The sequence below is a fragment of the Oryx dammah genome, unplaced genomic scaffold, assembly GCF_014754425.2.
Source record: "Oryx dammah isolate SB20612 unplaced genomic scaffold, SCBI_Odam_1.1 HiC_scaffold_3, whole genome shotgun sequence".
Classification (NCBI taxonomy): Eukaryota; Metazoa; Chordata; class Mammalia; order Artiodactyla; family Bovidae; genus Oryx; species Oryx dammah.
Genome location: NW_024070187.1, coordinates 45,811,133 through 45,838,648, shown reverse-complemented (window position 1 = coordinate 45,838,648; position 27,516 = coordinate 45,811,133). Strand labels below are relative to the sequence as shown.

Sequence of the window (27,516 nt, the reverse complement as noted above, 5' to 3'; positions counted from 1 at the left end):
AACTTCTACATTTATAAGTCTTCTTCTGTAGTAACATGTTCACTATTTTGAAAAACTTATCTTGATTAAGTGTGATGTTTTCTTAACAATTTTACCAGAATTTGAGGATCTCTGATAACTTTCAGGCTTCCCAGATGGTTCAGTGGTAAAGAATCTGCCTGCAATGCAGGAGATGCAGGTTTGATCCCTGGGTCTGGAAGGTCCCCTGGAGGAGGAAATGGCAACCCACTCCAGTATTCTTACCAGGAAAGCCCATGGACAGAGGAGCCTGGTAGGCTACAGGCTATGGGGTCACAAAAGAGTCTGACATGACTTAGTGACTAAAAACTGAAAACGTTTACTTCACTAAAAGGAAAAAGTGGCCATAACATTTACAGTCAAATATTGAGCAGCCTGTTTATTTCATGTTGTTATTACGTAAAGAAACTTTTCAAAGGACAACATAAGAAAAGTTGTATACGTCACAGGGTTAACAGAAACAACTTAAAAAACCCTAATCCCACCTTAATGCTCTACTATACTGTTTTAACTTAGAAACTTGTCTTATTTAAAAGCAAGAATTCAATTTTAATTTTTTTCTTCTTTCCAGCATCTAGTTGCACCATGAATATAAAAAATTCTTAATATGCACTTACTGATTTGACTCTTAACTCCACTAATTTCATCATTATAGTCATGTGCACAGTAAAATCAGAAATACTGATGCTCAGAACACATTTAAGGAGATATGAAAACTTCAACTTGATCCAAAATACAAACTTCTAAGTAAAAAAAGCTGTGTACTTAAATAAGATACATGCAGGCAAATTGATTAGAAATATGCATATAATAATAGACAGCATTATTAAAGTCTTTTTTGATACAGGAACAATCTAAGTTTGAATGGAACATGAACAATCTTGTAAGGGTCAAATTTCAGTGAAATTTCTGCAAATTCTAACATTTAAATCTTTAGTGATTATTAGGTTAACTAATGGAATTTTTAAATATAATTTAGAAAAGTAGTGACAATTAATTCCAGACATCTAAGGGATAAACTAGCATCTTATACTTTGGTATCAGATCTATTCAGGTTCAAACACTACCTTGGGCAAAATATTTAACTTCTTTCTGACTTGGTTTCTTTAATCTATAATATGGGAATAATAGTACATACTTAATTTTAACCTGAAGCTTAAATGAGATAATACAAAGCATCTCTGTGTAATATACATATAAAAATAATTACTATCATTTACCTTTTATTAAATGTTTTTTTGAGATTTAACTTATCATCACTAATATTAAGTGGTTATTGTTGTTATTAAAAGAGCAACAATTAAGAGGTATCTGTACATTAATCCATTCAAATAGGTATTCTCATATCATATGAATAAGTTTTGTTACTTTTACCACAGGGTCAGAGGTTGGTCCTTTGATGTTATCTAAAAAAGATATAGTTGACCCATCTTCTAATTTTCAAAATTACTTTCCCTAGGAATAATGTTTTTAAAAGACCTAATTATTCAAGCAGGAGAAACTGATTAAAACCTACAAATTCATACCTTACAAGTATCAAAGAATGGATATATTTATAATATTTTCTTTGAGTCCTTAGCCACAGAAGTAACTTAATTGAAAAGTGACCTTATTCTCTAGGAGTAGGAAAAAAAAACCAACACTTGGATAATAAAGACCCACCTGGGAAGCGTTGTTCCTTTGACATTGTTGTCTCTAAAATTCTTCTCATATTGGGGTAGTTCAACAAATTCTATCAACCATTGAAGTGTGTCCTCAAGGGTCCAATTATGAACTACAAAAGATAAAAAGCAAAAGAATATTTTAAACACATGTGCTTTCAGAATTTATAAAAATTATATATATGTATGTACATACATATACAACACTTCTGTAACTTCAGAGGAAATAACAGTGTTAGACTGAATTTTCAATTCAATCACTAGTAAGTACTAAAATAATGTGTGGCATTACATTAGAAGCTCAAAACAATGGAGACATACCTCTTACCCTTAAGGGCCTACAATCTAGAACAGAGAGGACACATAAAGGAAAAGGGAACAAAACATTAGCATGTTTAATTCTAAAATAAGCATCTATGCAAATGTGAACAGGATGAAATAATCTACTATTTCCCTGGCTGTAAAAAAACTCACCAGATATACATTTATTCATTCTTCCTTTCATTTAACAATCCATCCACATAACATTATAAACCTTCTCAGTATCAGATTCCATTCTAGGCACTGGGAATATAGCAGTCAAGAAGATGGATAAACTTCTTGGCTTCATAAAATGAATTCTTTTGGGAGTGGGGAGGGGCAATTAATAAAAGGAGGAAGAAAAGAGGAAGAATTTCAGATAATGATCAGCTATTACAAAAGAAAGGAAAGATGTCAGGGTAAGTTTCTCTGAGGAGCTGTTACGTCATTTAAGACCCAAACATTGCAAGGAGCCAACACTGATGATCTTGGAGAAAAAACAATCCAAACAGACTTAAAAGTTGGTATAAAAACCTTACGGAATGAACCAGCTGTGTATGAGGGATAGAAAGTAGTCAGAAGGGCCAGGTCAAAAAAGATTTTCAAGAATTCTGGATATCTTTCAATAAGAAGAAGGAGAAGTAAATAATCTATGCTTTTAAAACAGTACTCTCCACTGTGGAGAATGAATTGTGGGAGACAAGACTGAAAACAAAGAGAAATAAGTCCTTATCCAAGCAAAAGGAGTTATTGTCTTGGACCGAGGTTCTAGTAGAGGATATAGTGACAAGTGGCTATATTCAGGACATATTCTGGGGAAAATGCTTTTAGATGTTCTGATGAAATGGGCAGAAGAAAGTCTAAAGAAGCACAGAGAGTGCTTCCACTAATTAAGATAGGAAAGAGTGAGGAGGACTAGACTTGGGTGGCAAGTAGGGGCAGGTGATAGAGACAGAAAGTTCTATTTTTAGACATTATAACATGTCTAAACATTTCAAGAATGTATCAGATATTTAAGCGCAGATAGACAAGAGCAGTCATATATACAAATCTTGAGCTTAGGGAAAAGTAAGATTAGGAATAGAGACATAAATTAGGAGTCATGAGCATACAGATGGTCTTTAGACTGAATGAGATCACCCAAAAGAGCTGAAGATAGCTATTACTGGATTCTAGGGGACTGGCTCCAAATTATGAAGAAAAGGACAACTAACATCCTTCTCCTAAACACTTACTTTGAATTAAGCCCTTCATATGCATTTTTCCCTTTAAGCCTTAAAAAGAAACAAAAACTTATGAGACACTAACATGATTATCTCCATTTTGAAGACAAGAAACTGAGAGGTTAATGGGACCAAGATACTAGCAGAACTGGAGCTCAACCCAGGGCAACTGACCTCAGGACCTGATCCTATGCTGCTGTGAGAGGAATAATATCAAATAACAGTAGAGATATAAACAAGCAGTTAAATACTGGAAGCAGCTAAAGACATTTCTACTTCAAGAAGAACAAAGATAAGTTTATCCAAAGGAAAGGATGTGAATGTGCTGGAAAAAAGAAGAGCTCCATATTCGTCTTCATACATACTTTGAAGATGTGGAAAAACAAAATGCTTACAAATCACAGAAAAGGCCGAAGGAGAGGAAGAAAAAAAGTGAACAATAAAAGCAGATCTGGGAATCCATCTGTGATAAACCTGAGATGAGAGCTTCCTGAGTATGAATTTACTTTTGCAAGCAAAGCTGGATGTTCACAATCTGCCTTTTTCATTAAGTGTTCTTTAGAAGAAAAGTTTAAATAAATCAGAAACAAAACAAAAATTAACTTTTAAATAACATACAACATTTGATAATTTTATACTGAGACAGAGCTTTGACAATTTTTTCAAATGAGCTCTCCTTCTTGTGTTCCTGCCCTTAAGACTGGGCATGTGCCCGAGGCTCCTGTATCCATTTAGCCAAATAACTTAGAATAAATATCAGCCAAAGGTTCAGGCCCTGGGTGCTTTCCATTGAATTTAATACATGCAAAGTAGCTTTTTTTTTTTAAGTTTCTTCCTATTCAAGACGAACTGCACTGAGAACTGCCTGGTCTGAGACTCTGCCAAGAAACCGACAGCACAGCTGCACCTCACACCCCCACACGAAAACTTCAGCCAAGATAACAGGATAAGATGCTGTCACATCCACGGCTGTTCATCTGATCAACAGCAAAAGCCTAAACACTCCAGCGCAGCAGAATATTCTCTCAGTTATCAATGAAACAAGACAGAAGAGAAGAAAAATCAAATGAAGAAGAAGAAGACATGTTTAAGTACCCAAATTCTAGTGTTATTCCATCTAATAAGTAGAGAATTACACTGGCGCTAAAGTAATTTTCTTTACAATGAATCTGTGAAACTACAAAATTCTAACACAGAGCACACAGTTTGCTTTAGTGTGCAGGGGGGGGCGGGGGGAGTTCATTTCATCATCTTCTGTTTCTCATGCTGTCTGGTTTCTCTGGTAATGCCCGGTAAGTATCTTCTCAGGGCCAGGACCTGCACTGTATGTATATTAGATTTCTCTGCTCCAAATTCAGTAATTGTCTTTTGATTCTTAGGACAGATAATACTATGTCCTTCCTCGGGGTCTTTGCACACGTGGCGTTTCCTCTTTCCTTTTCTCCACCCCTCTGACTCATCTTTACCTATTTACTTTATTGAGTCTTTATATTGCAGTTAAAACTTTAATTCCCTGGGGAAGCTGCTCAAACACTGCTATATGATCATATATCACACTTTTAGGCATAGCATTTAACATAGCATTTATGATTATTTGTTTCCATGATTATTGTCTTAACATCTGTTTATACCTCTCAAGCATAAGTTTCTTGCTCACTCTTCTATCCCTAGCACTTGGTACACAAAAGGTGCTCAACAAGATTCTCTCAAATAAATGAAGCAGAATGTGTTTGTAATTGACAACTATGATGAAAATCTATTTTCACATTTTAGAAAGGAGATTCAAACACAAAGAGGAACTTTTCTGTTTGAAATTTCTGTAAGAAATTTTTGTTGGCGAAAGAGTTATTAAGAATTATCTGGAAATCAACTCTACTTCAATTTTTAAAAAGTAAATTAAAAAAAATTATCCAGCTCTTTATTATCCAAGTCTCGCTGCCTCTTTCACATGTGCTGTTGCTAAACAGCATTTCCACCAGAGGGCAGACAGAGAAGGCTAATGTATTTCTTTAAAAATGCAGATTTTTTTTTTTTAATCTATCTGCAAAGCTATGGAAATGTCAGTTTCTACACTGTTAAATTCTATTGTTTCTGCTAGAAACTGCAACCAGTGCTACAGGTTGCTGTCTTTGAGTGATCTAGGACAATTTATTCCAATATCAACAGAAAGAACTCTGGAATTAAAACAGACCTGATTCCAGTCCCAGAAACTCAATTCTCAGCACAAAAAATAATGACACTGAGCTAGACCATCTTTAAAATTCATTCAAATTCTTTGTTTTTGATTTCATTATAATGAACAAAAGATGATGTTTATAATACTGCTAAACTGTTAACCTAGAACAGTAGATTACAGAATAATGAGGGGGGGAAAAGGAACTCTAAGAACTTTCAGGACAGCAACAAAACTGTTCCTAACACGTACTAAGTGTATTAAACACTGGGAGACTTGCAAAGCTTATTTCCAAAAACCACTGCAACAAATCTTTGAAGTAGGTACTTTCGTCATCATACTGAACCTGTTAGTTTATGAAGGTAAAGTTCTTAATTAGCTAAAACAGATTACTAAATGGTCAAACCAGGTTTCAGAACAAGTCCATGTCTGGAATTGTTTACCACTGTACCATAATGTTACCTCTTTAGAGTAAGGTAAATGGCCCTCATAATCAAATTAGGTACTTCAAGTAGACAGTTTATGCTCCACATTTGTAACCATATATGTAGCTTTCTAAATCTGCCATATTCCCACATGTCATTCCTTCAACCTGGAATGGAATGCCTGTCTTCTTCCTTCTTTGTCAGGCTGCTCTTCCTTAGCCTTTGAGACCCAGATCAGGAACTTACTCCTCCATGAAGTTTTCCCTATCTATCCATTTCTAGATTACAGTTGCTCTTCCTCACGCCCCTGATCACATGTACATAGTATCTGCCATAGGATTTATCCGTGTGCTCTAATGAAATTGTCCGTGCTCCTGTTACCCTCTGGCTGATGAGTTCCTCAAGGGCAGGAACTTGTTCTGCCTAACAGAGTGATTATTAATACCATAATGCCACATCCCTTTGATTAGGATTTTACATATTAATATACACTATATTTAACATCTCCAAACCACATCTGTAAGAGCTGTTTCTCTACAGCCTACACAGAGAACCTTGGCCAAGAGAGGACATATAACTGCAATGTAGTCACACAGCTAGAATTTGAACTCTAATCTTCTGACCCCAAGTTCACTGACAATATAGGTGGCTCCTGACTTAAAAGAAGTGCTCACTATTTAACTTTAAAACTCAAAACACATTTTCTCTTAGAATCAAAGCTTCCGGACATACAGCATTAATAGTAATTCAAGAGTTAAACATTACATATGAGCAATCTGCCACGGGTAATTGTGTTAATGGAGTCAGAATTCCACTAGAGACATCAAGTAAGCACCATGGCCTACTGAAGGCCTGGCAATAGTAACACAATAGCCCGGTGGAGCTATGCCAGTTCTTCATCATGGGACTGGCTTCTAGGACTTGAAAAAGGGACTCTACCAGCCTGAAGGGTAAGATTTCAAAGAGATTTCAGGAGATTCAGAGCTGCAGCAGGGCTTTGGACCAAAGGACGTAGTGTGAGACAGGGGAGAATGGGGACAGGATGGTGACTAGAAGCAAATCTCCAGGAGATAAGAGGGTGTGGGGAGTGCGCATTTATGTATTTTTCACAGGAACACAGGCAAGATGAGGGTTCTCCTTTCCATTATCTCCCTTTGCTGCTAGCTAAAGAGCTATTTCTGTAATAACAGATGAGGTTCCTGGTTCTGTACCAAAACAGCTTCCCTTTCTTCCCCTTATCCTAACTGTTATTATCAATCCTACCTCCACATAATTATTTTGGATGAGCACTTTAAAGAGAAAAATTATAACTGTGCTTAAGTGGAGAAAGCTTTTAGACAGCAGCAGGAGCTGTAGTAATGAGGAGAATGAAGAGATAGGAAAGGCTAGAAATACCCAGCAACAGAGTAAAGAAAGGAACATTCCTGTGGCCATTTAGCAAAAGCAGGCTTCCAAAAAAGATGCATGAGTCATGCATAGGTACATCCTCAATTGAACAAACAAGGTTATAAGTAGAAGAAACACCAACTGAAAGGGACATCTCCCTCCCCTGAATTTCTATAGTACTTTACTATTCCTACCAAATGACGTATCACATGTGCTGCCTTATTTTGTAACTATTTGCTTAATTACATCTTATGTTCCTACCATATTGTAAGTTTCCAGCAGCTCAGCATAAAGTTGCCATTTAAGTATTAGCTGAATATATAACTGACTATTTTCTTCCTTAAAGAACCTGTTTTGTTTTTAATTGTGTCCACTTGCTATCCCATAGTTGTATGAAAGACATATGATACTGTTTTCACAATATTACATTTCAAAGTAACACTGGAGAATCCCTGACTCCGAAAGAAGATCACAGGAACTTACAACATGATGGAAGTTAGAAGGTGCCAGTTTAGCCATGTATTTGACATTAGGATGAGGTAAGAATTTGTGTGCTTCCTGTCCATTCCTGACTCAAGCAAATTGATAGAAACAAAAACTGTGAAAGAGAAACTCCAAAAGATTAAAATACATGTATTTACTTGCTCATTTCATCTATAAAATGCAATCTTATAAAACTTTTTCCAGTGGTCATGTATGGATGTAAGAGTTGGACTATAAAGAAAGCTGAATGCAGAAGAATTGATGCTTTTGAACTGTGGTGTTGGAGAAGACTCCTGGGAGTCCCTTGGACTGCAAGGAGATCCAACCAGTCCATCCTAAAGGAGACCAGTCCTGAGTGCTCATTGGAAGGACTGATGTTGAAGCTGAAACTCCAATACTTTGGCCACCTGATGCAAAGAGCTGACTCATTTGAAAAGACCCTGATGCTAGGAAAGATTGAGGGCAGGAGAAGGGGACGACGGAGGATGAGATGGTTGGATGGCATCACCGACTCACTGGACGTGGGCTTGGGTGCACTCTGGGAGATGGTGATGGACAGGGAGGCCTGGCGAGCTGCGGTTCATGGGGTCACAAAGAGTCGGACACAACTGAGCAACTGAACTGAACTGAATGCACCCAGTGCACTTAGCCATATATTTGATTTAAGTTCAGTTCAGTTCATTAAGTTACAGGCCTAAAAAGACGAAACAGCTTTGTGAAGTACCACCACATAAGTTTTCATCTGTTATATTTAATATAAGTACAGGCTGTCCTAAAATCCTTCAAATATGATGTGTGAAATCACCTAAATTCTGTGTGTGGGGGGGGCGGGGGGGTACTAATTACAAAGCATTAGTGTGCATGTAGAGACATGTTAATACAGCAGCACCTAACATTTTATACACACTTGGCAAGTTCCAGCAACTGGGCTAAATGCTTTATGTGAACCATCTCATGAAACCCTATGAAGTAGGTTTTAGGAGTAATATTATAATCTTGGTTTAAAGATCAGGAAGCTGAGGCTCAGACAGTATGAGTAATTTGTCTAAATTCACACACCAAGTAAGCAGTGGAGATAGGATTCAAAACAGTATCTGTTGACTTCAAAGCCCCAGCTCTTCACCATTACACTCCTTGTTCTCCTCTCCTCTGCATTAATGAGAATATTCAAAATATAGCCAAATTCACAATTAGCTGTGTCCCACCTTGGACATATTTTTATCTACACCATGGATATAACACATATAGTACATCATTTACATTTACTCTGCATTTCATTTCTTAACATCTTTCTTACTATTTTTTTAAAAAATGCTACATTCTAAGTTTATCACACCATATCTTACGTTCTTAAGAAAGCAACTGGCATAACAGTTTCTTTTGGCAAACTACGTATTTTAGAAAAATCAATTCCTAATATCTTAATACAGAACTGTACAGCTGAATACCTTACAGTTACTTATACACTTACTACTTTCTAATAAAGTATGAAACTTTTTTATAAGTATCAAAAGGTATGGTAGGAGGGTCAGGAAGGAGAAAGTAAAAATATTGTTAACGAAAGTATCCTTAAAGCTGGCTATATGAAATGGTTAGTGAAAGAAGTGCTATATTTTGAAGCTACTCAGATACACAACCTAAAAACTATTTGTCATTTGAAAAATATCTCAATTAGTGCCATGTTTATGTGAAGTGCTAATTTCTAAAATATAGGTGCAACCTGTATTCACAACTTTTCCAAAGTCTATTTCAACTAAGAATTTCAAGTTACAAAAGACTCAGAAGTTCTTACAGTGACAGTCATAACTTATCATGGGAAAATGCAACTGACTGAAGGTTCAACATAGCAAGACTTTGGTGAAAAGCAACTTTAACGAAATGTAATATAAACATAAAAAATGAAAAAATTTAAAGCCTTCCACACTCCATCTTAACTCACGTGGTTTATAGACTTTGTGGTGTCCAGAGCTCAGAGTGAGATTTTAGCTGATCAGCTGCTCAGGACCATCAAGAGAGGCTTATCTTTAGAACAGAGCCAGCATGTGAGCACCTCGGATGCATGGTGGTCAGCGGGGCATGTCTCTGTAACATGGACTAAATTCCTGCATATGCTATATTTGGACACCAAAGAGCCACACCCTGTACTTGGGAAGCCTAAATATCAGTAGTTGTATCAAAGAGAAATAACTACACACTTTCTCTCAGGAGCTCCTTACCTTTCATCATTCAAGAATTACATGTAATTTTTAGGCATCCTAGATAAATATTGGTAAATGTCTCAATGCTCAGAGGTAAAAAATTACAAGGGTATATTGTTCTCTTCCCAACAGTGGTACAATGGACACTAAGAGAAGACTTTAATACTTTTCCTATTGTCAACTGCATTCTTATCATTTAAACAAGAATATGCCATCAACACCTATTTTCATGAAGATAACAAAGACATATCTAAAAACAGAAACTGGAGAAACACTGTATGACTGTTCTGAAGATTAACAAAACGTATGAGGAAATAACTCTTAGGAATGGTAAAAGTGCTCCACAAATGTAAATTATCATAGTATAATAAGTATTATTACTTATAATAAATAAGCAAGTTCAAGGAATCTACTTACTTTATATATCAGTCAATAAAATCAGTGGACTCAATGGCTATAAAGGAACTAAATGTTTAATCAAGTTTTCCTAAATATCTCATGATGGCATCACTGAAGACATCACCTTAGGGACTGAGTGGATGAATTTCTAGTTATGTATCTTCCATTTTACACTCAGCTCTTGATCTTTTTTTTAAACCCCAAACTGAGACTATAAAGAGTAATTCACATCAAATAAAAACAAGTTCTTTAAGGGCAAACAGTATCTCTCATTCACTTCTATATTCACAACACATTATACAATGCCAAAAATATAACACGCACTAAACAAATGTGGAATGGCAGATGTTTCTTAGGAACTCAATTAATACTTGCTGGATAAGTGAGTGAATAATAAAATGATTTATTAACCAAAGCTGCCAGGAAAATGTCACCTTTGCATTCACTCTTAGAGTGGCATTTCTAGATAAAGCAACAAACTTTTCAAAAGTATGGTTAAACTTCATAAAAAAGAGAAGATACTTTGAAGAAGAGATACTTTTCAAAGAATATGTTTAACAAAAACAATTCTAAATTACAGCTTTACAAATGTTTGCTTTATTTTCTGCTAAGAGTTCAAAAATGCTCCAATTTTTTTTTCTCTTGGAATTTGAAAGTCTCTTCAAAAGATTACCTGCACAGGTGACTTGGGATTTTTTTATTCAACAAATATTTACTGAGTGCACAGTAATTACTAGTGGGCACTAGATAAAACATCAGAGACAAGAAATTATTACTAAGACTAATGTAAAGCTTAATGTAAGAAAATGTATTGACTTTAAGGAGTTCAACAAATGATGAACACAAAGTCCAGTTAATAAATACTTTATTTCTAAAGAGTATTAAATCAAAGGCCAGATAAAAATTGAGCTTTCACAGTTTCATGTCACACATCTCTGGGCAAAAAGAGACATTACATGAGAAACATGTTAATCCTTATTTCTTCCAAAATAGAAAAATTCACCAATTCCAAGGGTAAAAGCATTTTCAAGATAATGTTACTCAGGAAATTTGATGTGACTCTTTCTAGTATATCTAGCATCTGAAACAGTTCACAAAGTATATTAGCTGCATTTGGTATATAGCATTTTCCAATTCAGGCTTCATCTACTATATACATTACTAACACCAAAACAACTTTTAGGAAAAGTTTACTTGTTTTTTGAGTACTACTGACACAGTGATTAAAACATTAAAATACTAAATGGCATCCCCATTTACAGGGGACTTTTTCAATCGCTAGAGTTATGTGATAAAGGAAACATGTGAATAATGTGCTTCAGTAATAAAAATAAATTCATAAAGATGGACTCCTTAACACAATGTCACTGTACAGTGCTCACTCAACTTCTCTCCAAGGTCTTTTTTTTTAACTCTCAAATTGCCCAACAGTAGCTGAGTTCCATATGAGGATGGGAAGATAGACTAGTGGTGGTCAGAGTCTGCATATGAGGACATGGGAATACTAGGTCCATACAAGGCAAGCTCCTGAGTGAGGTAACAGCCCAATGGTGTCAAGAGACTGAGTATGTACAGGGAAACTGAGCTAACTAGAAAATATATTGATGATAACAGAACTAGTTTTTTCATGATTGGTGAAGAGAGAGAGCTCAGTTGGTAAAGAATCCGCCTGCAATGCAGGAGACCCTGGTTTGATTCCTGGGTTGGGAAGATCTGCTGGAGAAGGGATAGGCTACCCACTTCAGTATTCTTGGGCTTCCCTTGTGGCTCAGCTGGTAAAGAATCCGCCTGCAATGCAGGAGACCTGGGTTCAATCCCTGGGATGGGCAGATCCCCTGGAGAAGAGAAAGGCTACCCACTCCAGTATTCTGGCCTGGAGAATTCCATGGATTGTATAGTCCATGGGGTCGCAAAGAGTCAGACACAACTGAGAGATAAATAGGGCAAGAAGTCAACTAAATAAACCAGCTAGAACTAATCTAGTAGTGTTACACTGCTATCAATGTGAACTAGTTATCAGATATCAGTGAGAACTCATGACTTTTAATATTTAGAGAGAAGTAAATATAGGGGTGTGTGTTAACTCTCACTACTGAGAGGGCCTGGGAATAATACCTCAATAGCAATGAGAAGACCTAGTGTGCAAATCTTGGTTTCTAAATACTACCTCAACTAGAAATAACCAGAACTCCTTGGAATAATGGTTGTTTGGGGTAGAGCTAAGAAATAACAAAATAAGCCTAGAACACCTTTTTGTGCCAGAATATAAGGAAGGCTCAAAAAACTATGGAGACACACATATAAAAGAATAGAAAAGTCAGCTTGAAAGGTTTACAACAGCCATATCGGGGACAATTAAAGCATCAAAATAACAAGAGCAACAAACTCACTGAATAAAGTAGAAATCCAGGCGCCATGCTGATATAAATGAATAAATGCAGAAGATCAATCTTCAGATTAGTCATAAGATTTCGAGAGTCACTATTTTTCCCACTTCTATTTTCAAGATATGCCTTTTATCTCCCACCATCTTCACAGGACAAGATGTTAATATACTCTGTTTAATTTTTCCTTATAGTAGAATGCAACTAATAAATAGAAGGAATGAAGGAATTCTAAAAACTATAATTTGGCAACCATCAGAGTAACAATTAATTCAGGCAAGAAACAGTCATGGATACTAAAATCAGTGGGTGAAAAGTGATGAGGGATGTGATGTTACAAAGTCTCCAAGTTTCTCTTCACAAAAAAAATACTAACTATAAAGGGGAAAAATGCAGCTTTAGGTTACAGAAGCAGAATAGACATTATCTTAATCAAGTGATCAAAGGTAATTCTGCATAACAAACTAACACCAGGTGGCACTCAAAAGGATCTAATGAAAAGAATCATTTCTGTGACAGTCCAGCCCAAAATGCCTAACATGGATCTAATCATAGAAAACATCAAACAAATCCTAATTTAGATACAATCTACAAAATGACACTGTTAACAATTACTAGCCAAAGACATGCAAGGCCAGGAAATACTTTGGAATTGTTCCAGATTAAAGAAGACTGCAAAGTGAGGACACCTGGGTATACTTGCATACTCATTATTAGGACCAAAAGCAAAGCTGGAATGGGGGCCTCTGGGCAAAGTTTTGGTCCTGAAGATTTTCACTAAATTTGAAGTTGCTTTCACTTAAGAAATTAAAAACTATTACTAATCTTTCTTTTGCAATTATATTGGCATAGAATTCTAATAATTTCTAACTTCTTCATTATTTTGTAGTTTGTGGTTTTCTTCAAGAAAGTGTGGCAATCTTTTAACACTAATAGTGGTTATAGCAAATACCAGGTCCTTATTAGCTGTCTAGTATTGTTCTAAGCTGTATATACTGATTGATTAATTTAATCCTTAACAGAGTCTTCTACAGAGGGTACTATTACCACCTACATTTCACAGATGGGGAAAGTTAAAGACAGAAAAGATTAATATACTTGCCACGGGGAAAAATCTATACAAAGACTTGAATCCAGGCAGTCAAGTGCCACACTTTGGTTAGAATACTGTCTGTCTAGGAAGGGACAGCTGTTCCTTGGAGTTTCTCAAGATATCAGTATCCAAAAGGTGAGAAACCTCAGTGATTATAAAGACTCAGAATCTTTAAAAAAGCTAATTGTTCAACATTCACTTAGTACCAGGTTGGTGTTCAACATTCACTTAGTACCAGGTTGAAAAGATCTAAGATCCTATCTTCACAATATTGGAAAGCTTGCCATACAGATTTATGCTATTTAGAAAAAAACAAACAAAACTAATAATAAACTACTGCAAAAATATCTTTAACACTTTTAAAACGAGACTTACTATTCAGTTCAGTTCAGTTGCTTAGTCGTGTCCGACTCTTTGCAACCCCATGAACTGCAGCACGCCAGGCCTCCCTGTCCATCACCAACTCCCGGAGTTCACTTAAACTCATGTCCATCGAGTTGATGATGCCATCCAGCCATCTCACCCTCTGTCGTCCCCTTCTCCTCCTGCCCCCAATCCCTCCCAGCATCAGAGTCTTTTCCAATGAGTCAACTCTTCGCATGAGGTGGCCAAAGTACTGGAGTTTCAGCTTTAGCATCAGTCCTTCCAAAGAACACCCAGGACTGATCTCCTTTAGAATGGACTGGTTGGATCTCCTTGCAGTCCAAGGGACTCTCAAGCGTCTTCTCTAACACCACAGTTCAAAAGCATCAATTCTTCGGCACTCAGCTTTCTTCACAGTCCAACTCTCATATCCATACATATTGCTCTACTATAAAAGCACAGCTGGAAGTGAAATAATCTTTCTCTTTTTTTTTTTACTTTTCTAATTGTCTACTCAATAATTCACATTTATATTTCCTTGTTCTCGTGCAATTGACTTATTTCCAAGATCCAAAAGAGCTTTCCTGTTTTAATTTTTTTTTTTTCAGGCCCCAGCTGTGTCACTGGGGAAAAAAGTAATTATGCTTACTTTGGTAAAACAGTGTTGAAGACAAATGAACGGTTATTACCAAATAATTAAATTCAGAATTCTTCTTAAATTATAAATTGCCCTCTTATTCCACATAAACAGAATACTTTATTATCTAGTAAGTAATAATAATTTATTTCAATGGAATTGTTGACAAACCAAAACCCTAGAAGTGACCTCTAAATCCTACCTAGTCAATTTACTTGCAAAACAAATGAATTCTTACATTCCTGAAGACACTGCATTATCTGTTTTGTAGCTTATACACGTCTTCAGTCTACACAAATGTTACTAGTAAAAATATTATACCAATTTGCTATTTCAGAGAATTCTGCTCCTTGCTTCCTATTAATATAAAGAAAAGGAAAAGACAACCAAAATGACAATTTTTTGAAAAACTACTGTCCACATTTTTCATTAGAAAATATAGAAAATGAAAATAGCATTGTAAACTAAATAAAACTTCCATTTCTTCTAGTAGCCTCAACTTATACAAGTACTGCTTTTCCTAGAATTGATAACAGCAGGAAATTACTCATAACGCTTACTCTTTGGAAGAAAAGTTATGACCAACCTAGATAGCATATTGAAAACCAGAGACATTACTTTGCCAACAAAGGTCCGTCTAGTCAAGGCTATGGTTTTTCCAGTGGTCAGGTATGGATGTGAGAGTTGGACTGTAAAGAAAGCTGAGCACCGAAGAATTGATGCTTTTGAACTGTGGTGTTGGAGAAGACTCTGGAGAGTCCCTTGGACTGCAAGGAGATCCAACCCGTCCATTCTGAAGGAGATCAGCCCTGGGATTTCTTTGGAAGGAATGATGCTGAAGCTGAAACTCCAGTACTTTGGCCACCTCATGCGAAGAGTTGACTCATTGGAAAAGACTCTGATGCTGGGAGGGATTGGGGGCAGGAGGAGAAGGGGACAACAGAGGGTGAGATGGCTGGATGGCATCACTGACTCAGTGGACGTTGAGTCTGAGTGAACTCCGGGAGTTGGTGATGGACAGGGAGGCCTGGCATGCTGCGATTCACGGGGTCGCAGAGTCGGACACGACTGAGCGACTGAACTGAACTGAACTGAACTGAACTAATGATTTAGTAACTCTTTGTAGTTTCACAAAAGCATATCTTTCCAGACAACTCACTAAGGATGACTTTATAAACTTTATATTCATTGATTCTCTAATGTTATGTCTGTTCTTTTCCCTACTGAGAAGACCTCACTTGGCAAAAACTGATGAGTAACACACTGACAAGAACTCTAGGACATGATGAAGACACAGCATGCGAAAAGTACTCCATATTCTTAAGCTCTTTACAGTAGTACCAAACAGCAGGTGGTATTTTTAGATATTACTTAAGTGTGATGAATACTACTTGCCTTTAGGGAGTGTGTCATGCGCCAATCATATTATTCCTTACACTGCCAAGTATCTGGAGGGCATCACTTCCTCAAGATTTCCAAACTAACGCGTAATGGACAGCACCTACTTTTTGACACCTCAAATTCACTTTTTTGATCCTCCAATGATGCTTTTAAAAACACCTATGTTTCCTCCTGCACAGTATAGACATTTCTGGCAATCCTAGGTGAACAGAGTCAGGGTTTCACCTCATCAATGAAAAAACTCGTGTGCAGTAGTGAAAATCTGTAACAGCCAGAAAAATTTTGGAAAGGGTAGAGGGGAGCAAACTTTACTGATAGTGTCCAGTGTTGAGAGTTATATTAGCTCATTTAATTAAAATACCAAAATAGGATTTAATAAAGCATTTACATTTGGGAAATAACATGCTCTTACCATAAAATCCAGAGTGGGAAGAAAAGAGGTCTATTGAGAAAAACCCATTTGTAATCCAAAAGTTTTCAACTGAAAATGTCAAGAACGTATCAGATTTTCTGAAGGAGTAACTATATTTTGTATCTTGTGACCCATGCTGCCAGACTCCACTCACCTACTTCTGGATCCAGAATAACCTTTTAAGCTTTTCTTCAATTTACTCTTGTCAACGTCTACCTTCTCTTGCTCATCAATCTGTTACAGCTGTTTGTCAAGCAGGTACCCCTTTACTCTCTGCTGTCTTCTGAGACAAGACTCGTAATCACCAGGGAGAGGGGGTCGGAGAAGGAAGTAATGAGAGGGCATCATTCTGGAGGTCACACTGACAGGTCTAGGTTATGGCCACATGACCTAAAGCCAGTCAGTTACTTCCTGAAATTTTTCTAACTAGAGTAGGCAGGAAAAATTCTTTTCTGTTTTGTCATGACCTTGGGAAAAGGTAAGTCTACAACTGCCTGCAGCCACAGAGTTAGCCTTTAGGAAATACAGTAGGAGAAAATAAAAGCAAAATCCAGAAAGAAACAGAGAGAAATACAGATGACCAGAGTGGATTAAGCCCCTACTGCATACCTATACTCTCCTTAAATAAAGATGGCTTTAATTAATTGATTTTCTCCTACATCAATTATATCTCAACTGGGTCATTCCATTAATATGTAAACACATTTAAAATCTTTCACCTTTTAAAAAAAAATTAAAACTTCCCCTCACATCATATCTATCTTCAGGTATCACAGTCCCATCTCTCTTCCCCTTCTTTTGAAAGTCAGTATTTACTATCTTCACTTCCTCTTTTATCCACTATAATGCGACTTTCACTTCCACCATAACAGCGCAACTGCTCTGTCAAAATCATCAACAACCTCAACCTCTACTTTGCTGACCCACGGGTGGTTCTCTGTTGTGCTCTTACTCAAACTTCTGGAGCATCTGACACTGTCTATGCCCTTTTTAAAAAAATATTTCCTTCATATACTTCAGCACCCTAGATTCTCCCAGTTCCCCTCATAATCTCATTGGTCACTTCTCTTTCTTCTTTCCAGGATCCCTCTCTGCATCTTGACCTCTCAGCACTCAGTTCTTCACCTCTTTGAAATGTGACCATTGTTGATCCCTCAACTGAGCCTTTTTCAACCTTTTTTCCCCTAATTGCCTCCAAGAAATTTTAACACCACAGGTACATAAAACCTAGGCACTGCATGATCCTTAATTCCTGTCTCCAACTCCCTTCCCCTCATCAAGTTCCTGAATCCAATCCAACAGCAAATCCTGTCAGCTAGTCCTTCAAACTATATCACAATCAGACCCCTCTGCTACCTCCCTTTCCCAGGTCACTGCAAGAGCCTCAGCAGACCTTGTACTTCTACTCCTCTCTTCTCCAGAGTCTAACAGCCACACAGTAACTACATAATCTTTTCAAAAGACAGATCACACATCACTGCTTAGCTCAAAACTCCTAAATGGAGCTAGAATTGCAGTAAGTATAACGATATTATACTAAAATCCTGAACTCTATTAGGCCCTACAAGGTCTTCTGAGATCATGCAAGCCTGTTCATTACCTGTCTTCCTAAGACTGCTAACTTCATGAAGGTAGGATATCTATTTTGATAAATGCTCTATTTCCAAAACCCGGAATAAGGCCAGTCTTCAGGAGGAACTGAATCAATTTTTAATGACTTAATGAATGGAGCAAATGGGTATGCTTTTATCACTTGCAATAAATAACATCTTTGATGATAAGCATTCTTACAACAAATTTCCCATTACTTGAAGTACTTTGAGTCTCTTTATCCTCTGCCACTAAAAAAAAAAAGACTTAACTAAAACATATCAACTGCTCAAACTTTAAAAGAAAGCTCTAGAGTAAAGAAGAAGACATAGTATACTGTAATTTCAAGCCAATCAACAAAGCATGTTGAACAGTCAGTTATGCACAGTAATTTATTAAGCGTTTAGTCTTGTGATAAATTCAGCCTCCAATATTTAATATAGTGCAGGTTCCATTAGAAACTAGAGTGATTACTTTGAGGGGACATTCTTTAAAACCACTCAAAGAATCTAGACACAGGCCTAAAAACATATATCCACTAACTTAAAACTTAATCTTCTCTTTTTCAAAACTACACATCTAAAAGAAAATGCAGTCTAAAGTCATGGTCAGATTCATGCAGTTGGGCATGCTCATTAAAAACAGATCAGAAAAATTTAACAGCTACCAAAGCAGAGCAATCTTCAGCTATCTCACACTGCAATCTGGGATATGCTTGCTTACCTTTGCTAGGGTCACAGGCTCTGGATCAGTGGGTATGCAGCTAGCACACAGAAACCTATTATTATTCACTGTAGGAGAGCTGTAGCACTATCATTAAAATCCTGCCACAAAATATCTGGTACTGGTCAAAACATGGAAAATAAGGATGTCAGAATTCTATATTCTTACGATATATAATTCAGAAACCAAACAAACGAATAAGCATATTTTAAAGGTAAGAATTTCTTGGATCTCCCCTAATTACTCATCCTCTCATCTTCCCTTGTCCCAGCCCAGCCCACTACCACCCCTTCCAAAAAGTTCAATGCATTGTTTTAAGGGAACTGTCACTCAAATTCTTATAGGAAGTAATTCTATAAAGTACTTGAAAATGGCTAGTGATAGTGTCATCTAGCAATGGAAAATTATTCTGTCAACCAGTTTCTTGCCTGTCTTACACTAAATTCATTTTTTATTAACCTATATTTTCAAACCATAAACCAACATAATTATAAATAAATACTGACACATTATATTAAGATGTAATAAGGTATAGACTGTTGCTTGCTTATATAATTGTCAAGATTATAATATTTCTAATAAAATTTGGGGGATAAAAAAGATGTAATAAGGTGTAATACCAACTTCCAACTCTTATATTAATACATGGTGGTAGTACTTTTTGAATAAAATCCTTGTTGAATTAAAAATTTTTTAATATTCAACTTTTTAACATGTCAGTAAAGTACTTCCATTTTTCTTTAAGCATAATCAGATCTACCAGTTTCTTAAGAAAGCCCTTTACCTGATCAAACTACCCATTTGTAACTGCCATTCAGTTTCCTCCATTTTCTTACCTACGCTTTAAATAAGAAGTCACTCATTTACCTACGTCTTATCTACTTATTCTCATAAATCAGTTTTTATTGTGGCAAAATATTAAGTGGTATTAAGTATTCATATTGTTGTACAACCATCAGCACCATCCAATCCAGAACTCTCATCTTGCAAAATTTAAACTCTGTACCCATTAACCAATAATTCCCCATTCTCCTCCCGCTGCTGCTGCTGCTGCTGCTGCTAAGTTGCTTCAGTCATGTTCTACTCTGTGCGACCCCATAGACAGTACCCACCAGGCTCCCCCGTCCCCGGGATTCTCCAGGCAAGAACACTGGAGTGGGTTGCCATTTCCTTCTCCAATGCATGAAAGTGAAAAGTGAAAGTGAAGTCGCCCAGTCGTGTCCGACCCTCAGCGACCCAATGGACTGCAGCCTGCCAGTCTCCTCCGTCCATGGGATTTTCCAGGCAAGAGTACTGGAGTGGGGTGCCATTGCCTTCTCCGTCTCTTCCCGCTAACCCCCAGCAACTACTAGACTCTCCTCTGTCTTTGATTTTGACTACTCTAGGTACCTCATGTAAGTAGAATCATACTGTATTTGCTCTTCTGTGACTGAGTTATTTCACTTAGTATAATGTCTTCAAGGTTCACCCATGTTGCAACATTTGTCAGAATTTCCATACTTTTTAAGGCTGAATAGTATTTCACTGTATACCACATTTTGTTTATCCATTTATCTGCTGATAACCATTCGGGCCGCTCTACTCACACCTTCTTTAGGATTTATTTTGTGTGCAAATGTGAGTCAATTCCCCATACCAATGTTTAAATTGCTATCTATAGATTAATGATTGTCTTCTCGCCATATTTAATGGCTTTTTCCCAATACATCACATTTCTCTATTTAGTACTGCTGGCCACTTTTCATCTCCTCTCTCTATCCCCCAGAGAGAGAGAAGAAATTACTTACAAAGATTCATATAATGCAAAGACATAAAACATGAAGGACATCAATGAACTTGAGAAATAAAATGAAACTAAGAGGATACACAAAATATACATGAGGACCCTTAACAGTTACAAAAAGTAGACAAAGAAGGAAATGAAATCACTGAAAGGGTTCACAAAATAAGCACAAATCATCTCCTCGTAAGTACAACTGTTCTCATTACCGAGAACTAAAGAACAGCTTCCTCATGAGGGCTCTCAGCATATCCTTTGGTGGCACAGGTGGGCTACGCCCTCAACTATACAACCGTCTGTCACTCCCTGAAAACTCTCCTCTGCAGACTTCCAAGAGACTGCACCTTCCTGATTCATCCCCCATGTCTCGACGGCCATATTTATTTCATTAGCTACGCATTTGTTTTGTCTTATTAGCAGGATTCCCAAGGAGCTATTCTCTTTCATTTTCCTTCTCTCGGTGAAGTCTTAATTCATATGACTCTAACTATAATACCTTTATATGAGGGAATCACAACTCTACATCATTAATTCTGTTCTGAAACATAGCCCTTAAGCAGCCATAAGTTCCTAGTGATAAATACCTGTTTGATACTTTTTTTTTCAGCTGATTACATGGTATGAAAATTGATAATTGAAGTAAAAATTAAATTTCCTTCAATGCAACTGACATTTGCTGTTTCATTGTGTCAGACTGATCTAGACTTTCTCAACCATGAAATATTTTAATTTCAAATGTGAATTTTCGATCCTTTTTGTACAGTATCTTCTATGAAGATACACAGAAATGTAATGACCTTCTAGTTTAACAACTTAAGTATGTGGCTGATTTTAAACAATTTGAACCAACAGTTTCTAAATGATCCATCATTTTCAACTTGCTGGAAGAATTAATACTGATACAAAGAAAAAGAGAAACAGAAGACTAGCCAAACGTTAGAAGAATGTGTATTAAGGACCTCTTATTGAAGAGCACCCTAACCAGATGAGAAAGTTAGACAATTAACATTATTTGTACTTGGTACTCTATTTCAATAGCATAGCCATTCATAGTGTAAAGATTTTTAAGTAGAAGACATAAGTGCTATGTGGTTTATCCTGTGTTTTATCATACATTCCCCCTGAAACATATTTATATATGTAATATATGTATATACATGTTCCAGAATTACATAAATGTTTAGATTTTTAGAAATAAGTCATGTTCATATTCAAATTGAAATTGTTGTCTAGTATCTTTGAAATCTTTATTTTCTTTGTATTTATAATTTGCATTATTTCTACTACAGTTGCTTCTAAGTTGCTAATATTCACTAGAATTGAAAAAGAGACCCAAGGAAACATAAGACTTGCTTGAAGAAAGATTCTGTAAAACTAGCCACCTTTGAAGAAGAAAATACTATTACCAACGAACAAGTTCTGTATCCAAAAGAACAGGAACAAAACATCTGTTCCACCTAAAGCAGAATTTAACATAGTGAGTCTTCCATAGTCATGTAATTTTAACAACCAGAACTTGAACCAGAGTCCCTCCTACCCACCCCTTTCCCAAAAGATTAGTAAAGCAAAATTGAATACACATCCATATGGAACTGGTTCTCAATTGCTGGGGTAAATAAAGAAAGAACAGTAAGATGTTCAAGAAAGCCTACTGTTTTCTAGATAGTCCATCACAGTGAAAAGTGGACAGCCTTTATTTTTACCTTCTGCAGAAGGTTCTGTTACTGTACTCCAAACGTGAGGTATCCCTTGAGTCTGTGAACATAGCAGAGGAGAAATGTAGAATAATTCAGGTATATAAAAAACCGTAATAAGGCAAACTCACAACAATTTTAGAATAGTACCTCCTTAAATGATAAGAAAAGCTTCGCTGCATGATGACAATATAAAAGTTCATTATTTGAGAAAAAAATGAAGCTCACAATACATCTAATGCACGTGTTCACACAGAATAGAAACGATCAAGTTTTCTAGAGCCCAGTGTAGAGATGTAATAAGCAGTGGGTCTCTGCATCTCATATTGAGAGGTGGTCTCTATTTCAGAACAAAACCAAGAAAGAACTATAAAGGAACACAGAGCTGTCTCAAAGTCAAATATCTGCTATAGATTAAAAAGTCATAATTCATCCTAGCAAATCAGCATATGCAATAACTAAATCTCCAGAAGTCAAGTATCCTGAAGTAAAAGAGAGAGTCCCAACAAGAAAAGAGAAAGAGAAGACAACTAAAATAATTAAAACCAAACTAGTTATCCCTGAAAGAGAGCTGAAATTCAGGGAACAGAGACCGAAATACTAACACAGGATAAGATTAAGAAACATTAGCAATTTACTGTGAGTGCTCTGAACTCATTTGGATAAGTACACAATACAAAGAAAGCTATTTGATTGTAAAAGAATAAAAACACACTTTATATAAGGTATAGAAATCAATTCTGATGAATACAAAACTGTTTCTGCAAAATAATCAAGTAATTTACACACTGATCAAGTAATACTTATTCTATTCTTATAGAAAAAGCCCATGTTAACACACTTGAATGTTGGTTGATAGAATAAATGAACAATATGCTTGTCTTACCTACTCTCTACATAAAAGAAACTGACTATAAAAGACTTTTGTTAGTGGTGCAAATAATGACATTTGTCATTCTGAAACTAGACTCTACCTCAAGAACAGGCCTTCCTTTGTATAACCCACTTTCTGTGGGCTATGAAAACCCAGTACCTCTATAGATAGTTAACAACAACTCCTCCTAGCACTAAAAATATGATATAAAAGTTGAAGTGTTAAACACCTAGATTAATAAAACAGATAAGCATTTGAAGCATATTAAGCATCTTATGTTTTTAAAATGTGCTATATTAATTATAAATACCCTGAGCTATTAATCCAGCAGAGTGCCTCCCACTGAAAGAGTGACAAAGATAAAAGATAAATGCCCCTTTATATGCAACTAACTCCTCAGGCCTTACCTGACTTCTGCAGGCAGACCAGCACACTTCTTTTTCTATTAACTCACAGTGCCTACTACCTATCCTGATTAGAGATAGTAGACAGTAGCACATCCTTTAATTACTTGTCAATAGAACTTTCTCCAATAGCAGACTGTAGGCAGGTGGAGAACAGAAAACATATTCTTCATCTGTATATCTTCAGAACCTGTGTATTTTCAGTATCTGTGTATTATCATTCCTCCCACTCAAATCCACATTACATTAAACTCAAAGCAGGGTTTCTTGACTATAGTGAATTCATTGTCCTATATCTCTACTATATTATATGACTTTCTAAAACAAGAAGCTGTAATAGCTCCTAATTAGTGCCATGATGTTAAAAAGGTTAAAATATTGTAAACACTGCCAACTCATAATTTCTACAATAGTATCCTCCTTTGCTATTGAGATTAGGCACACATCAAACAGCCTTAATACAGTGCTCCAGGTAATCAGTATCATTTAGTAAGTGATACGGCCCCCAACTCCAAAACGTTAATCTCCAGTGTCCTCTATATGTGTTATGCTCACACTTATCTTACTCTCTGAGCACTTGCTAGGTGACAGGCACTATTCTAAGCACTTTACATTTACGAATTCATTTCATCTTCAACATTCTGATGTAGTAGACAGCCTTACCCCTATCTAACAGATGACAAAACCAAGACACAGAAAGGTTAAGCACTACATGTTAATAGCAAAAGACAAAAATTAAAAGTGATTTACTCTATTTCATACACTAAAAAATTACATTTCTGACTTGAAAACTGTGCTTACTTGAGGGATTTAGGACTAATGGAAATTACAAGTACTCATTTTAATATGCTAACCTGTATGTATATCCCTCTTTTTCTCAATTCTAGAAACATTTTATCTTTCAAAATCTTGCTAAAGAGTCATCCCCTAATGAAGACTTCCTCATAATAAATCTATCCATTCTTTTAAAGTCCCACAATAGAACCACTTACCTACTATTTAATCAAATCTTCATGTATTGTTGTTTAACATTTCATCTGTGCACATGTAACAATATTGTAAACTTCTGGAAGAAAAAGGCCTTATCTTATACTTGTATCCTGCCATAGTGACTGCTATGCATACTGTAAACATACAATATTGTATTGATGGATGCCACAAAGGTAACTGGCTACCTTATTATCCACAAGGTCTACATTCTGAGTTACTCTGCTGATCATGTCATTGTTTTACATTTTATTTCATTCCAGTCTCATTGTAACCAATAGCATACACATGAAAAAGTAATTTTATTGACATTTAGAGATCCATTTGTACTTTTACACCCAGAAAAAAAAATCCTTAAGAATATCAAGGATCTACATAAAGGTAGAGTTAAAATCCTCCTTACTTTTAGAAATTTAACACCCATCATCAGGAATTCTTTTCCTTTATATTTTCTTCATGTAACACTGACATTTTTGCTTTCCTAAACAGAAGGAAAATGCTCTTGCTCATTTCTCTCTAGCTAGATTTTGGACACACTTTAAAACATACATTATTAAAGGCTGACATCTTTCATTCTCTCCAGCAATTTCAGATTCTTTAAATTCCTGATCAAAAAAACAACAATAATAAACCTTCAGCAAAATTTCCAAATGTCTATTCAATGTGTAAAGACCAAAATTATACAGTGACCTTATGTAAGGTAAGACCCATACTGAACATGAACAGGATGGAAAGATTACCTCATGGTTGTCACATGTTAAAATAACTATTTAACCCAATGAGTTATTTTTAAAAACAGTATATTACTTAATCAGTGTTATATCTAACATGAGTCCCTAGATCTCATACATAATCAATAACTTTCTCTATATATTTTCCTTCATTAGGTATCTGGCTGCTATCTAACTGCTGCATTCATTAGTTTTAACAACTGATCCAGTTTATCTAAATCTGTCTGAAATCTAATATTAGCTTTTTAAATGACTTTTATTTATACTGGACTTTTGCCATGTGCAAGCTAACCAAGGATTCTCTACACGCACACACACAGACACACATACACACACACAAGTACATTCAGGTCACACTGAAATTGTTCTATATGAGATCAGTATCAATTTCTGAGGAACACAATTCTACCTCTTCCCCCATTTGACAATATTCCATAAAGATCTCAGTTACATATCACCACCCAGAGAATTGTACACTAAAATGGTGAGTCTTCAGCCTAATATATCTGTTCATTTTACTGATGAATATTATGAGATTGAAGCAAGAAACCTTACAAAACTTTAAATAGAGCTGAACATTTTTGTTCATCCAGCATTACTACAAAGGTAAGTAAGTCAGCACTTATTAAGTGCCTATCAGGTGTTGCCAGGAAGTATGCCAGGCACTTTTACTACATTACTCATTTATATGACACAAGAGATCCATTTTACAAGTGCGTTTTAAAATGTGCCAGATGTCTTAATGTTTATAAACAGAAGGGCTGGGATGTATATTTATACAGCTTGAAAACCCACAAACCACCTAAAGCACGCTACCTCTACTTCCAGCAAATTTTCAGGTAATTGAAAGAGGAGCTATAAGGGGGCGACCATATATGGTCTACCTCCTTATTGCCTAGGGCTTCCCTGATAGCTCAGTTGGTAATGAATCCACCTGCAGTGCAGGAGACCCCAGTTCAATTCCTGGGTCGGGAAGATCTGCTAGAGAAGGGACAGGCTACTCACTCCAGTTCTTGGGCTTCCCTTATGGCTCAGCTGGTAAAGAACCCACCTGCAATGCAGGAGAACTGGGTTCAATCCCTGGGTGGGGAAGATCCCCTGGAGAAGGGAAAGGCTACCCACTCCAGTGTTCTGGCCTGGAGAATTCCGTAGACTGTACAGTCAGTCCATGGGGTCACAAAGAGTCAGACATGAGTGAGCGACTTTCACTTTCCTTATTCCCTTCCAGAACTCCCAGTCAATCCTCACAGCTGATTGCAAACACCCAATTCTGGTTATAATTCTATCAGAGAGTTCATCAGTCCTTCCAATCAGCTTCATATCTTACACTTACTTCTATTATTATACACTATCACCATATGTTGTAATTATTTCTTTACTTTGTTTTTTCCACTCAGCTACTTACTTCTCATATCAATAGCTCAGAATGCATTTAACTTATCTTTAATACCCAGGATCCACTGCCTGCTTAACACAAAATAGATACAAAACTTATTAGGCTACATTGCTTCTGTAACATGAATTAGCTTACCTGCAACTGATAAAAAGAAAGCACATGTTATCATTTTACACCACCAAGTAACAGGAACTGGATACAAAGTATAAAAAGACAGAACAACAAAGCTTTGAAAATGATGTCTGTTTGCCTTTCCTTCTTCCTCTTAGCTAGGCTGGCCACGGCCGCTTAAATATGCTTGTTTAGTTCTCATCTTTGCATATACTGCCCTTATCGTCATTATTTAGCAAGTTCAACCCTATCTAACACTCCTTTTATTAAGTTATCTTTATGTATTATTAAAGGTAAAGTTCTATAGTGAGCACAGTATTTACTGGTTTGAAATTCAACACCTCTTTTTTTTTCCTGTGCTAGTATTTTTATTAGTACTGTTAGTCTCTGATTACAAAGCTGCATAGGTTTTGAGTAGTTGGCTCCAACTCCAATTTTCTTCCATAAATTCCAGTTATTAAGCATAAGTTTTCCAGGAATACATATATTTCATTACAACAGAAATGCCTGTACTCAAAGTATGAATTGAATTACTGAGTGTCCAGCGCTCATCAGACATTATACACTCATCCATTCAGCAGACCTTTACTGAAGACCAAAGCAAACAAGGCACTGCTCTAGGCACTGGAGACACAAGCATGGGCACAGGTATGACTGTGTGTGTGTGTGT

General features: G+C 36.3%; 1 protein-coding gene across 2 annotated transcripts in view; it reads right to left on the bottom strand.

Annotated features, from left to right (window-relative positions):
* Nucleotides 1–27,516, bottom strand: part of STIM2 (stromal interaction molecule 2) — a 182,429-nt gene that overhangs the window by 32,241 nt on the left and 122,672 nt on the right. For both annotated transcript variants that reach the window (XM_040237984.1, XM_040237985.1), the window contains exon 4: nucleotides 1,681–1,792. In XM_040237984.1, coding sequence (XP_040093918.1) covers nucleotides 1,681–1,792 — 112 coding nt within the window. The remainder of the gene's footprint in view (nucleotides 1–1,680; nucleotides 1,793–27,516) is intronic.